This window comes from Schistocerca nitens, chromosome 3, assembly GCF_023898315.1.
Source record: "Schistocerca nitens isolate TAMUIC-IGC-003100 chromosome 3, iqSchNite1.1, whole genome shotgun sequence".
Lineage (NCBI taxonomy): Eukaryota > Metazoa > Arthropoda > Insecta > Orthoptera > Acrididae > Schistocerca > Schistocerca nitens.
The window spans coordinates 461,003,570-461,019,364 of NC_064616.1; the positions used below are offsets into that span (position 1 = coordinate 461,003,570).

Here is a 15,795-nt window from a genome sequence, read left to right on the forward strand (position 1 = left end):
ATGTTTGCTTTTTTCACTGTTATTCATGTTAAGGCACCTACAAAATTGTCAACCAAATGTCAAAACAAAAGAAAAAAATTGTAAAAGGATAGAAAGAAAGACTGTATCCAGTTCCAATCGTACTACACCGAACATGAGCACAAAGCTTGTTACTTGAAACACGGTGCACGAGCACAAAGAGTTTTCCTTTAAACATGGAGCAATGAACTGACCCCCTTGGATTACTAGACGTAACTGTGCTATGAGAGAACGACAATGCAGAATAATTTAATTTCGTTGTCGCCTGTTTCTCTGTTGTCAATGAACAGCAGAAGCACACTTGCCAGCTGGAATTCATCTCGTAAAGAAAACGGGACTATCACTTTTTTGGCTTCTGTTTCCCGCGTCGCCCAAATTTTAGCTGGGATGCAAATATGTTCTGAATATTGTTGACACTGTCTTTGTAATTTAAAAAACAAATAATTTTTGTAATTTTTTGCAGTGAGGTGTACTGGATCAACTCTTATCTCGCTTATTCTTATAACATTTTTGCGGTTTCTATGGGCAGAGAAGAGGGACTACAAAGTTTAAGTAGTCTTGTTCGCAGTTGGTGTGTGTTGTCATTTGTGTGAACACTGCTGTTATGTCTAGACGCAAATGCTCGTTTTGTTCCAACATAAAATAAAAATTACCTTTCCTCGAAGAAAAAAAGCTTAGTTAAGAAGTTTAATATACAATTTGCAATGCCACGTACTATTCCGTTGCACGGAGTGGGAACTTTGATACAGTGCAGGTAACAGCACAATAAATGAGACAAACGAAAGTTGGTTTCTTCTTCTTTTTGCGCCAAAAAAAGTAACTAAGTAAATAAATAAATAAAATTTTTAAACTGTTGTTAAGTGTATTTCACACATTATTACATATTCTGCTTGTGTTCTTTTCGTATAAACATGTGTTTAAAAATATAAAACATTCTCAGTATCAACATGTTTTGCTAAACGCGCCTCATTAAATCAAAGCTCATATATTGAAGACCACAGAGCTTGCACATTAATTAAGAAATGGAGGGATGACTTGATACTTCCCCGTAATTTCTACAAGAAATTTAAGTAGAGTTGGGTTTTACATACTGAGGCCCACACATGTTACAGTATTTAAGAAACTGCTGATTCGTTTATCACAGCTTTTCACGGGCAAAATCTGGTAGTGTTAAGTAAAAGCCGATAACATTCTCGGAATAATAAGGTTTCAAACATTGTATTGTACGTTACCGTCCTGACAGCTTCCTTCAAAATATTTTGAACAATCATGAAGATGATACCAGAAAGAAACCCAATGTTATCTTTCCAGTCAGTCACCACGTAAACTGTCTATATTTCCAAACTTGTATTGTCGAATTTCGTTCTTAAGGCTTATTTAAACTAGCAAGTTGTTTAACGACATTAAAATTTTTTGTCGTTTTTAAGCGCAGTTATTTTAAAATGTAAAATGTTGAAATGTGTCCAGAGCAGAAATTCCGCTCCCCTTAAGCCCCGTAAGTCCGTGCCCAGTGTGCCTATATGTAAATCCGCTACTGTATATAGATGATGGAAGTTATGTTTTTGTAATTATAAGTATCGATTTTCGATATATCTATCGATATAGCATATTGATTCAAATATTTGGCGCAGTTTGTGTTTACTGTAGCAGTGTTGTAGGAAGTGTTGTGTATAAAGTAATAACAGTTATATAAAATGGATATAGGAGCTCAGTCATCCCGGAAGAGGATTAAAAAGAAGATAAAGCATCCGAATCCTTTGTTTGAAAAGTGGTTGAAAGAATGGCAAAATGAAGCTCGCGAGCGAGGTTCAGACATACAGTATTGCTATGCCAAAGTAAGTGATCTTCTGGAACTTGATTTTAAACACACATCTGTGAAACTTGTGGAGATAATGTAGCACCTCAGGAAATTGTTGCATAAAACAGGAAGAGTGCTATATGCGTGTATGGTTTGTGGTCGTTTGTCTTTCTGTACGAACAAAACTACCGTTAGGCCTACTTGCTCTTTGTTTTGTGGTTTATCCGAAGGTTGTGTGACTTGAGGTTTAAGTTTTATTTAACAGTTTTGTTCATAACCACAGTAAAGCTGCAACAACGAAGAAATAGTGGTTTTCCTTAAACCTCCATGTCTAAAGATGAGCGATATTTGATACAGAATTGCATTTCTACCCACTTATAGTCACGATTCCTGTAATACACGAGTATGGTGGTTTAAACTTGTACACAGCATGAAATGTATGAATTTTAAAAACTCTCTCCGCAGACTAGTAAACGAAAATAGGAATCAGATACTTCCATTGACCTAAAATAACCTACTGAAAGAAGTAGTATACTATACTGAGGCACCGTTATTAACATGTTCTTGTGGTCTTCAACCCGAAGACTGGTTTGATGCAGCTCTCCACACTATTCTATCCTGTGCAAGCCTGTATTATCTCCAAATAACTTCTGCAACCTACATCCTTTTGAACCAGCTTACTCAGTTCACGTCTTGGTCTCCCTCTAGAATTCTTATCCCACCCACTTCCCTCTAATACCAGTATTATTAAAAAGTCAAGATCGATCACGAGCCACGGCCAGACAGATTGCGTCACATCCTAGTGATTATATGTTAAAACCACCACTGAAACTAAGATAACAGACAAGAAGCATCCGACAATACTGATGTCATAAACAGTGGTTATAAACAACACTTTAGAGTTTCCAGTTTTTGACTCCACATGTGATGGAATCATGTTGATCAGTGTACTATTCCACTTGTAGAAAAAATTCGTAGAATACAGTGGCTGTTGCTTGAGTACACATGTCAGTCTAGCTCTGAACATCCTCAGTGGCAGTGTTCGAACATCTAGTGATAGGTAGTTAGAACAGCTTCAGGGCTGCTGTGAGAAAACTCTTCAGTGTCTTACTTAGGCAACACCTTGGAATATCTATTTTAGCCTTATTTCAGGTGCTGTTGTTGTGAATCTATTGTCTCTTGCAGAAGGCTCCTTGATTTCCTTTTTATAGACAAAGGAGTTGAATACATACTGTCTAAATATTGTGATGATTCCCAGGTGCTTTAAAATGGGTCTGCAGTCATTAAATTTCTTGCTAGAAGATATTATTTGTACAGCCTTCCTTTATAGGAGCAGTATGTTTTTTCTTCTGGTAGTGTGTCCCACAGTAGCAATCCATACATGCTGTGGCTGTGGAATAGTGCATAATATATTGTGATTAAGTACTGTGCTGTTGTCATATATTTCAACTTTCTGAGGAGATAAATTACTCATGACAGCTTAGAACATGTTGTGCACGTGTGTTTGGTCTATGTCAGCTTATTGTCAGTTGTGATTCCTAGGAGTTTGACACTATAAACATTTGCTATGGGTCCACAATCACCAAGGCTGCATAACATTTTCTGGTTTGTATCTTCATTTTTTCAACCACTTTTTGGCTACTTGAAACAAAATTTTAGCATCTTTTAGTGCCTCAGCTGAATTTCTACCCTTAGTTATTAATGTTGTATCATCTGCAAAGAGCAAGGTATGACCATCACAACTTAAGTCATTGACAAACATTAAAAACAGCAGAAGGCTTAGATAAGATGACAGAGTCTCAAAAATTATACGTTCATACCATAAGAATTTAGTTTTTTTAGCAGTACCTTGTGAGAGATGCAATGAGATGCCTTGCTTGTATCACAAAGAATTAAAGCTATGCAGTTCTTTTCTTCAAATGCTTCCATTGTTTTTGTTATTACATTAAGCACTGCAGTAAATGTATATTTATCTCTTATAATCTAAGCCATCTCTAAATCCATGTTGGTTATCCAGGAAGAGCTTGTCGTCTTCGACATAATAACAGTTGGTTCTTCATTACAGTATCAATCACTTTTGCTATTATAAGGGTTATAGAAATTGGTGTATATGTGAATGGATTGTTACAATCACCTTTTTTGTGCACTGGTGCGGTCTTTGCCAGTTTTAAGATGTCTGGAAAAGTACCAAATTCAAGACATTGGTTAATGAGAGCAGCCAAAGGTTCAGCACTCTCAGATACAGTATCCTCCAGAACAGCACATGACATGTCATATATATCTGCACTGACAGTGTATTTAAAACCTTTCACACTTTTCACTTTGTTCCACATTGTCACGGTGCAACTATGCTAATCCAGAATGAGATTTTCACTCTGCAACGGAGTGCGTGCTGATATGAAAATTTGTGACAGATTAAAACTGTGTGTCGGACTGAGACTTGAACTTGGGACCTTTGCCTTTTGGGGGCAATTGCTCTACCATCTGAGCTACCCAAGCACGACTCATGCCCTGTCCTTACAACTTTACTTCTGCCAGTTCCTCGTCTCCTACCTTCCAAACTTTACAGAAACTCCCCTGTGAACCTTTCAGAACAAGTGCATCGATCCTGGCAAGCACATTTTTGAAGACGTTCATTTCTTCCTCCATTATAATTCCTTTACTGAAGGTATAGTCAGAATACCACATACTGGCTTTTCTGTGAAGGTTCCTTTGACTATTTAGGTGGACAATTAATGCATCATGATCTGATATTGATGGATTCACCACACTTATTTTTTAGTTCCAGGTGTTTAGGTTGGTGACGACAGTGTCGAGGCAAGCTTTTCCTGTTGTTGTTACATGGTTAGCTACATACCAACCATAGCTACTAATCAAGTACTTGAATGTTTTCTCCTTAGTACTGTCTTCTTTTTAATGTATATTTAAGTCACCATGCAACATAATTTTTGAATTTATGTGCATTAGGTAGTACAAGCAGCTGTTCATCTTGGTGAGAAAATTATCAAAGTCTCCACCAGTTGCATGGTACATGGACTCAAAAACCAAAATTACATCACACGGTTTTAATTCAGCCAACTGTAAATCCAGGTCAACACAAAACTTCTTTAGGTCAACTTCCTGAACACAAAGATTTGCATAGACACATAGTTCACCATGAGTAACTGTTTTACGACACAATGCACTTGTTTCAAAATACTCCACATGTCTCTAATAATCCCCTTCCTGCTCAGCTAGCCAGTGTTCACTGATGCACAAAACATCTGGTTTGACTTAGTCTTCGGAGATGGTTAAATTGTTCATTTTTGTTTTGAGATACTCGATATTTACACTTGCTACAACAAACATATTTTCTTCTGGAACAATTATGGAATTTAAGACCTGTACTTCCTCCTGAATAAAAAACACCTTATTACTACATTTTAGGCCACACAGAAGGATCCATTAATTTATCCTGTAGTACACAGTCAACACCTAGTTTAAAACTGCAGTCAAATCCCTTTTGCTTAGTTTCTCAACTACAAAGTTCTTGTGGTCTGGGAAACACTTTTCCATGAAAGAAGGTAAATTTTTGGCCTTTGTACTACTTTTTACTCTGCCCAAATGGAACCAGGCCTCCTTCTCTCCACAAAAGATATTCAGTTCTTTATCGGTGCTTATAATACTTGTTGTTCCTTTGTTATTATTGTCTGAGATGTTCTGGAAAGTCTTTGCATTTTCTTTTTGTGTACCTGTTGCCAGTTTTCTTTTGAGGAGTCAGCTGATTTATGAGGATTATCAGTAACATTTGAACTCTTGTGTACACCAACTTTAGTGATCTGAAAAGCATGTGTACTTAAAAAAGACAGTGTAATGCAGCTTTCCATAGTATCTTTATTACAGTTTCCCAAGTAATTCAGCGAGAATGATGCATTGTACTGTTGATTGTGATTGTTTACTTCCACACTATTAATTGTTGTTTTCATGTCTGGATCAGAAAGTTCACTAGTTTCAGCACTGTTTGTCAATGTTTTGATGGTTGAATACTAAATTGGTGATTCCTTCATGTCTCTGAATGTGCCCTATCACCTGATCCCTTCTTTTAGTCAAGTTATCCCACAATTTTTTTTTTCTTCAGAGTTCTGTTCTGTATCTCCTCATTGGTTACGTGATGTACCCATCAAGTCTTCAGTGTTCTTCTGTAACACCACATCTCAAAAGCTTCTATTCTTTCCTTGTGTGAACTGTTTATTGTCTACATATAACTTCCGTTCAAGGCTTCACTCCAGTGAAATACCTCCAGAAAATACTTCTTAACACTTGTGTCTGTGTTTGATGCTAACAAATCTATCTTGTTCAGAAGTGCTTTTCTTGCTATTGCCAGTCTACGTGCTATACCCTCTCTACTTTCGCCACATCTGTTATTTTACTACCCAGACAGCTAAATTCATGAACTACTTTTAGTGTCTCATCTCCAGATATAATGTGTCAGCATTGCGTGATATAATTTGACCACATTCCATCATCCTCAATTTGCTTTTGTTGATGTTCACCTTATATCCTCCTTTCAAGACACTGTCCATTCTGTCCCACTGCTCTTGCAAATCTTTTGGTGCCTCGGCAGAGTTACAATGTCATGGGCAAGTTCTTTCTGAACTTTAATTCCGTCTTGAAATTTTTCTTTGTTTCCTTTACTGCTTGGTTAATGTATAGACCGAATAATGCCTGGAATATGCTATAACCCTACCTTACTCCCTTCACAAGCACTGTGTTCCTTTCATGCTCCTCGACTCTTATAACTGCTGTCAGGTTTCTGTACAAGTTGTGTGTAAACCTTTGCTCCCTGTATTTTACTCCTGCTGTCTTCAGAATTTCAGAGAGTGTATTGCAGCTGACATTGCCAAAAGCTTTCTGCGAGTTTGTAAAAGCTATTAATGTAGGTTTGCCTTTCCTCAATGTATCTTCTAGGAGAAGTTGTACAGTTAGTATTACCTCACATGTTCCTACAATTCTCCGGAACCCAAACTGATCTTCTCCAAGGTTGGCTTCTACCAGTTTTTTCATTCTTCTGTAAATAAGTCGTGTTAGTATTCTTCCAGTGTGACTAGTCCAGCAACATTCATGCTGCGTTTTTTAAATTGGAATTTATTAGTCATATTGAAGTCTGAGGATATCACCTGTCACATACATCTTGCATAACAGGTGGAATAGTTTTGTTATGGCTGGCCCTCCCAAGGATATCAGCAGTTCTGAGAGCATGTTGACTACTCTAGGGGCCCTATTTTGACTTAAGTCTTTCAGTGCTCTGTTAAATTCTTCTTGCAATCATATATCCCATCTCATCTTCAGCTATGTCCTCTTCTCTATCTATAATATTGCCTTAAAGTGCATTTCACTTGTATAGCCCATCTACAGTGTGCCCCAGGACAAATGGTCAATATTCGGGGATAAGACAAGAGTGCTCATGTGAAACAAAAAAAACTTCATAAGGGCATATGCCCTATTCCAAATGGTTTCCAAAATAGAACACATATAATGTGAATTTGTTTTTGGACTAGTGGTGTGCACACGTTTAGTACCAATCCAACTTGTTTGACATTTTATTCTAGCACAATCTACCTTGTCGCTTTCAGTTTCTCTCTGCTTGGGATGCCTTTCTGCCCTTAAACTCGCCTGTTGAACACATAGTTGACCATGTTGCGTTGTGTATGAAGTAGTGTGAAGGACTGACAGTGTATCTAATAGAAGCGTTGGTTAACTGTGCTTGTACAAGTGCTGGCTAAAATGCCACACACCTACACTAATGAAGAATAGACTGAGATAGTGTATGTTCACGGCTTCCACAATGGTAGTGTTCTTGCTGCTGTCGAAGAATAGTATCGATGCTTCCTCATGTGTTGAATTCCAGATCATAGTGTTTACCTGAGCTTCAGTACACTGTGTGAAACCGGTACTCTTCCAAGTTCCCATTTTTCTTCTTAACATATAGCAATAACTTGTGCAGGGACATTTATTGTGAATTGTACAACAGCTGTAATATGATGTTAATGATAATGCTTAGACATGAATGTGTCAAAAATAGGTATTTTTCAATTGATACTTTGTAAAGTGTGTTTTGTAATATTTACTATCTTGTGCATGTGTAAACCTGACGATGTATTGAATAATACAGAAAATAAACAATGATGTATGTTAAACGTGATCTATCTTGGAAACCATTCAGAGTACACCATATGTCCATAATAAGTTGTTTTGCTTCAAATGATCATTCCTGTTGTGTATTGAATATTGATTGTTCCTCCTGGGACACCCTTTATATTCTCCTTCCACCTTTCCTTTCTTTGCGTAGGTTTTCCATCTGAGCACTTAATATTCATATGGCTGCTTCTCTTTTCTCTAAATGTCTCTTTTAATTTTTCTATAGGCATTTTGTATCTTTCCCTTATATACATGTTTCTGTAGACTTACATTTGTCCTTTAGTCATTCCTGATTAATCATTTTGCATTTCCTATCAACCTCATTTTTTAGAAGTTTGTATTCCCTTTTGTCTGAATCATTTGGTGCATTTTTGTATTGTCTCATTTCATCTGTTATCCAGAACCGTATGTGATATCCAGGGATTTCTACTAGGTCTTGTCCTTTTACTTCTTTGATCCTCTCAAAGCTGTCCATTCATTTTGTACTGTATTTCTTTCTAGTGTTTGTCATTCATTGCCTAATGCTCCCTCTGATACACTCAACAACCTCTGGTTCAACTTGTCCAGGTACCATCTCCTTAATGTCAAACCTTTTTGCAATTTCTTCAGTTTTAATTTACAGTTTGTAACCAATAAATTGTGGTCAGTTCACATCTGCCCTAGGAAATGTCATACACTTTAAAATCTGGTTCCGAAATCTCTGTCTTATCATTATGTAATCAGTCTGAAATTTTCAGTTGTCTCCAGGTCTCTTCCATGTATACAACCTTCTTTCATGATCCTTAAACCAAGTGTTGTTGATGACTAAATTATGCTCTGTGTAAAATTCTACCAGGTGACTTCCTGTTATATTCCTTTCCCACAGTCCATATTCACATACTATTTGACATTCTCTTCCTTTCCCTACTATTGATTTCCAGTGCCCCATCACAGTTAAATATTCCTCCCCCTTAACTACCTGAATAATTTCTTTTGTCTCATCATACATTATTTCAATCTCTTCTTCATCTGCAGAGCCAGTTGGCATATAAACTTGTATTATGAATTTTATAAAGTTATGTCTTGTACAATGTGCCTTATCTGATTTCCTAAACACACCCAAGGCGAAGCTGCTAATTACAGATGGATTTCACTAATTTCAACACTACTCAGAGTCTCTAAAAGCAGCATGTATCAGCAAATGTACAAGTTCCTTGGTGTGAATATGATGTTAAGCACCTCACAGTTCAGCTGTGGAAAGGTAAGGTCAACTGTATCTGCCATAGAACTCATGGTGACAGAACTTTGGGTCGACAGAAGCGTCCGATCTCGCGCGTCGGCTTTGACCCGTGACGTAAGGGTGTTGTGGTGTGTGACGTCATTACGGCGCGGAGTTTGGTTTGTGAGTGTGGCGTGTTTGTAGATGTCGTCGTGTTGTGGTTTGTTGTGCCCTCTGGTGGTATGTTCATGGTTTTCGTTTGTTTGGTGTGTTGGGCTCAGTTTGCTGTTGCTCAGTGGTGAGTGCTGCTTGCGTATTTTTGAAGCGGAATTTGTATCAGTGAGTTAACGGTTTTGTGTGAAGGTTAATGTAGTGGATGATTGCTGTACGTCGGGTGGGTTTGTTATTAAGTGTAATCGGTTGTGGTTTTTTGTTCAGGAATGGATATGAAAGACAAGATTAATAGTTCTCGGTTGAGGGCTATGATGGGGGACACAGCTTTAGAGCTGATTAAATTCCTACAGCTTTTTGGCTTAATTGCCGAGGTGGTGAAGTGCGGTGTGTGCCGTGAACCAATGAAATTGGTTAAAGTTCCGGCCTCTCGGACCAGGGACGGTTACATGTGGCGCTGTCGCAAAGATGACATATGGCGTTCCATACGGCGCGGTACCTCGTTCGAGAAGTCTAGGTTGGGCATGCGTGAGATTGTGCTTGTTACATATTATTTTTGTTATAGATCCCCACAGAGTTTTTGCGCGCATGAGACTGGTGTGAGTGAGAGGAATGTTTTAGATTGGTATTCCTTTTGTCGTGAAGTGTGTTCGGAATTTATTAAGTACAGGGGTAAGTTGGGGGGGCATGGGGTTGTTGTGGAGGTGGACGAGTCACAGTTTGGGAAAAGGAAGTATGGGAGGGGGAAGTCTGTGGCTGGTCTTTGGGTGTGGGGGGCTGTTGTTCCGGGAGGTGGGGGTTCCGAATGTGTTTTTAGGGTTGTGGAAGGGAGGTCGAAGACTGAATTAGTGGGGTTAATTGAGGAATATATAGAGCTGGGGTCCACAATAGTTTCTGATGCTTTTTCTTCTTATAGGGGGTTGGGTGAGAGGGGATTTAATCATTTAGTAGTGAACCATAGTTTAGAGTTTAAGAATTATGAGACAGGGGCTTGTACTAATACAATAGAGGGGATGTGGGGGGCGGTTAAGTCAGTTCTTGGGAGGGGGAAGAGGCGCTCTTCCAACCTTCAGTTTCATTTAGATGAGTACTGTTGGCGGAAGAGTGTCCCAGAGGGCTGTTGTATTGTTTGGGTTTTCTTAAGGGCTGTGGGTAAAATGTATAGGCCGAAAGTGGTTGGTTAGGGTGGGCTGGGTAGGTGGGTGGGTGGCTGTGGTTCAGGGTGGGGTGGGTGATTTATTTTGTTGTATAGTGTTTGTTAAGGTGGGGGGGGGGAGAGGGGGAGTGTGTTTATTTTTTGTTTTAGTTGTGGAGGATCTATTTTGTTGAAGTTTTTGTTGAGTTGCAGTGTGTGATTGAGATGATTTTTATGTTGCATTTGGTTTTTGTTTGTGGGTTTTTTATTTTGGGGTCGGGGGGGGGGGAGGGGGTTGAGGTGTGGGTGGGTTGGGTTTTTCTTTTGGTTCAGTATTTTTCCGTTGGTGTGTGTGTGTGTGTGTGTGTGTGTGTGTGTGTGTGTGTGTGTGTGTGTGTGATTGTGGTGGCCAATCTAGTTTGTGGGGCTGGAACTTTCTTGTGGTAAGTTCTCATTTTTTTGTTTTTGGTGTATGTGTTGTGTATTGGGGTATAGGGAAGTGTTTCATTGAAATTTGTGGCTGTGAAGGTTGGTATTCGTATTTGAAGATGTTTTTGAGTTACATAGGTCAAGGGTAGTGGTCGATCCTAATTTATGGGATTGGGAGCTGCTGTTGAGCTATATAGTTGGAGGGAAGTGTTCAATCTCAATGTTTGGTAGAGTATGTTGGTTTTTGTAATGGGAGATGGGATTGGGAGCTGCTGTTGAGCTATATAGGTCAAGGGAAGTGTTCGATCCCAATTTATGGGATCGGGAGCTGCTGTAGATCTGAGTAAGTCAAGGGAAGTGTTTGTTGTAATGTTTGGCGGTGCATTTTGGTTTTTGTATTGGGAGATTGGATCGGGAGCTGCTGTTGAGCTGTATAGGTCAAGGGAAGTGTTCGGTCCCAATTTATGGGATCGGGAGCTGCTGTAGAACTATATAGGTCAAGGGAAGTGTCCGATTCCAGATATTAATGTGTTTTGTGGTATTTGGTGAGTTTTGTCATGTCGATTTTTTTTGTCGTTTTGCTTGGTTTTGTATGGGGGTGGGTGGCTAAATTTGTTTATATTTAGTTTCTCCCCACCCAAAAACCCCCAACTTCCCACGCTTGTCCCATTAGAGTCATTAGGCTTTTTGTGAAATGTATGTGTTTGTTTTTCGATGTATTTTCGTCTTTATGATACGTATGCAACGATTTTATATCCGCCATATTGGAATTGTCATTTATGGTCGTTTCCGCCATATTTGTGACGTCATGGGTCAAAGCCGACGGGTGGGATCGGACGTTTCCGTATTTCCCAGAACTTTTATCAGCAAATTTTATGCTGGTACATATGTAACATCTCATGATCTAAGTAATGACTTTAAGCTTGGTGATTGTTCTACACTCCTGGAAATTGAAATAAGAACACCGTGAATTCATTGTCCCAGGAAGGGGAAACTTTATTGACACATTCCTGGGGTCAGATACATCACATGATCACACTGACAGAACCACAGGCACATAGACACAGGCAACAGAGCATGCACAATGTCGGCACTAGTACAGTGTATATCCACCTTTCGCAGCAATGCAGGCTGCTATTCTCCCATGGAGACGATCGTAGAGATGCTGGATGTAGTCCTGTGGAACGGCTTGCCATGCCATTTCCACCTGGCGCCTCAGTTGGACCAGCGTTCGTGCTGGACGTGCAGACCGCGTGAGACGACGCTTCATCCAGTCCCAAACATGCTCAATGGGGGACAGATCCGGAGATCTTGCTGGCCAGGGTAGTTGACTTACACCTTCTAGAGCACGTTGGGTGGCACGGGATACATGCGGACGTGCATTGTCCTGTTGGAACAGCAAGTTCCCTTGCCGGTCTAGGAATGGTAGAACGATGGGTTCGATGACGGTTTGGATGTACCGTGCACTATTCAGTGTCCCCTCGACGATCACCAGTGGTGTACGGCCAGTGTAGGAGATCGCTCCCCACACCATGATGCCGGGTGTTGGCCCTGTGTGCCTCGGTCGTATGGAGTCCTGATTGTGGCGCTCACCTGCACGGCGCCAAACACGCATACGACCATCACTGGCACCAAGGCAGAAGCGACTCTCATCGCTGAAGACGACACGTCTCCATTCGTCCCTCCATTCATGCCTGTCGCGACACCACTGGAGGCGGGCTGCACAATGTTGGGGCGTGAGCGGAAGACGGCCTAACGGTGTGCGGGACCGTAGCCCAGCTTCATGGAGACGGTTGCGAATGGTCCTCGCCGATACCCCAGGAGCAACAGTGTCCCTAATTTGCTGGGAAGTGGCGGTGCGGTCCCCTACGGCACTGCGTAGGATCCTACGGTCTTGGCGTGCATCCGTGCGTCGCTGCGGTCCGGTCCCAGGTCGACGGGCACGTGCAACTTCCACCGACCACTGGCGACAACATCGATGTATTTTGGAGACCTCACGCCCCACGTGTTGAGCAATTCGGCGGTACGTCCACCCGGCCTCCCGCATGCCCACTATACGCCCTCGCTCAAAGTCCGTCAACTGCACATACGGTTCACGTCCACGCTGTCGCGGCATGCTACCAGTGTTAAAGACTGCGATGGAGCTCCGTATGCAACGGCAAACTGGCTGACACTGACGGCGGCGGTGCACAAATGCTGCGCAGCTAGCGCCATTCGACGGCCAACACCGCGGTTCCTGGTGTGTCCCCTGTGCCGTGCGTGTGATCATTGCTTGTACAGCCCTCTCGCAGTGTCCGGAGCAAGTATGGTGGGTCTGACACACCGGTGTCAATGTGTTCTTTTTTCCATTTCCAGGAGTGTATTTTGTTCTCTAAAATAAAGCACTGTGTAATTGGTGGCAGCAGGCTAAAACCATTGAATCAGATTTTTATAAGTGAAAGGAGGTTATGAGTTGCCGGAAGTGAACTATCAAAACCCAATGGAGATTTGACACAGGATCAAAATTATGACTTATAATATTCTTTGTACAGATAAATGACTTACTCGAAAACACTGATGCAAAGACAGCCATGATAAAACTTTTCCTTATGTAAATCTTGTATTTGAGAGCCTTATAAGCAATACGAATTTGGTGAAATAAAGCACAGCCTCTTGGCTTAATGCAATTAGTTTACTTCCACATGAAAAAAAAAAGATCACTAATATGTGGTTTAGCCTATCAAAAACTACCAGTATAGAGACAGTAAATGTAAAATTTTGATACAACATACTAGACAAGAAGCTAACTTTGAAGTTTTATGTTGAACACATAAGTTAGGTTATTAAGGGTAAAGTTTCTATTGAGGAGACTAATGTGTGGAGCTTATGGGCACTCATCGGTGAGGTATCAATGCAGGAGACTGATGACCAGTGTAACTTTAGAACATGTAAGAATGGCATTTTTTTTATTATTTTTTATTTTCAGTCTGTCTTGATGTGTGGGTTAGTACTCCAGGGAAACAGTAAACAAGTAAAATGATGCTCCTATAATTCATGGAAAGTCAGTCAGAGTAATGAGAAGGATAGGCAACACACTGTCTAGTTGTTGTTGTTGTTGTTGTGGTCTTCAGTCCTGAGACTGGTTTGATGCAGCTCTCCATGCTACTCTATCCTGTGCAAGCTTCTTCATCTCCCAGTACCTACTGCAACCTACATCCTTCTGAATCTGCTTAGTGTATTGATCTCTTGGTCTCCCTCTACGATTTTTACCCTCCACGCTGCCCTCCAATGCTAAATTTGTGATCCCTTGATGCCTCAAAACATGTCCTACCAACCGATCCCTTCTTCTAGTCAAGTTGTGCCACAAACTTCTCTTCTCCCCAATCCTATTCAATACCTCCTCATTAGTTACGTGATCTACCCACCTTATCTTCAGCATTCTTCTGTAGCACCACATTTCGAAAGCTTCTATTCTCTTCTTGTCCAAACTGGTTATCGTCCATGTTTCACTTCCATACATGGCTACACTCCATACAAATACTTTCAGAAACGACCTCCTGACACTTAAATCTATACTCGATGTTAACAGATTTTCCTTCTTCAGAAACGCTTTCCTTGCCATTACCAGTCTACATTTTATATCCTCTCTACTTCGACCATCATCAGTTATTTTACTCCCCAAATAGCAAAACTCCTTTACTACTTTAAGTGTCTCATTTCCTAATCTAATCCCCTCAGCATCACCCGATTTAATTTGACTACATTCCATTATCCTCGTTTTGCTTTTGTTGATGTTCATTTTATATCCTCCTTTCAAGACGCTGTCCATTCCGTTCAACTGCTCTTCCAAGTCCTTTGCTGTCTCTGACAGAATTACAATGTCATCGGCAAACCTCAAAGTTTTTACTTCTTCTCCATGAATTTTAATACCTACTCCGAATTTTTCTTTTGTTTCCTTTACTGCTTGCTCAATATACAGATTGAATAACATCGGGGAGAGGCTACAACCCTGTCTCACTCCTTTCCCAACCACTGCTTCCCTTTCATGCCCCTCGACTCTTATAACTGCCATCTGGTTTCTGTACAAATTGTAAATAGCCTTTCGCTCTCTGTATTTTACCCCTGCCACCTTCAGAATTTGAAAGAGAGTATTCCAGTTAACGTTGTCAAAAGCTTTCTCTAAGTCTACAAATGCTAGAAACGTAGGTTTGCCTTTTCTTAATCTTTCTTCTAAGATAAGTCGTAAGGTTAGTATTGCCTCACGTGTTCCAACATTTCTACGGAATCCAAACTGATCTTCCCCGAGGTCCGCTTCTACCAGTTTTTCCATTCGTCTGTAAAGAATTCGCGTTAGTATTTTGCAGCTGTGACTTATTAAACTGATAGTTCGGTAATTTTCACATCTGTCAACACCTGCTTTCTTTGGGATTGGAATTATTATATTCTTCTTGAAGTCTGTGGGTATTTCGCCTGTCTCATACATCTTGCTTACCAGATGGTAGAGTTTTGTCATGACTGGCTCTCCCAAGGCCATCAGTAATTCTAATGGAATGTTGTCTACTCCTGGGGCTTTGTTTCGACTCAGGTCTTTCAGTGCTCTGTCAAACTCTTCACGCAGTATCTTATCTCCCATTTCATCTTCATCTACATCCCCTTCCATTTCCATAATACTGTCCTCAAGTACATCGCCCTTGTATAAACCCTCTATATACTCCTTCCACCTTTCTGCCTTCCCTTCTTTGCTTAGAACTGGGTTGCCATCTGAGCTCTTGATATTCATACAAGTGGTTCTCTTCTCTCCAAAGGTCTCTTTAATTTTCCTGTAGGCAGTATCTATCTTACCCCTAGTGAGACAAGACTGTCTAGTATTGTAGTTAAAATACTGCTGAC

The 15,795-nt window shown here is 40.4% G+C and overlaps 1 protein-coding gene across 3 annotated transcripts in view; it reads left to right on the forward strand.

Moving 5' to 3' along the window:
• The first annotated feature begins 1,650 nt into the window (after positions 1 to 1,650).
• The window catches only part of LOC126248386 (crossover junction endonuclease MUS81), a 214,678-nt gene continuing 200,533 nt past the window's right edge, over positions 1,651 to 15,795 (forward strand). For 2 of the 3 annotated variants that reach the window (XM_049949329.1, XM_049949328.1), the window contains exon 1: positions 1,651 to 1,853. In XM_049949329.1, the coding sequence (XP_049805286.1) occupies positions 1,713 to 1,853 (141 nt within the window). In that variant the 5' untranslated portion in view covers positions 1,651 to 1,712. Of the gene's footprint in view, positions 1,854 to 9,181; positions 9,234 to 15,795 lie in introns of those variants that run through there. The other variant, XM_049949330.1, reaches the window with a different exon arrangement.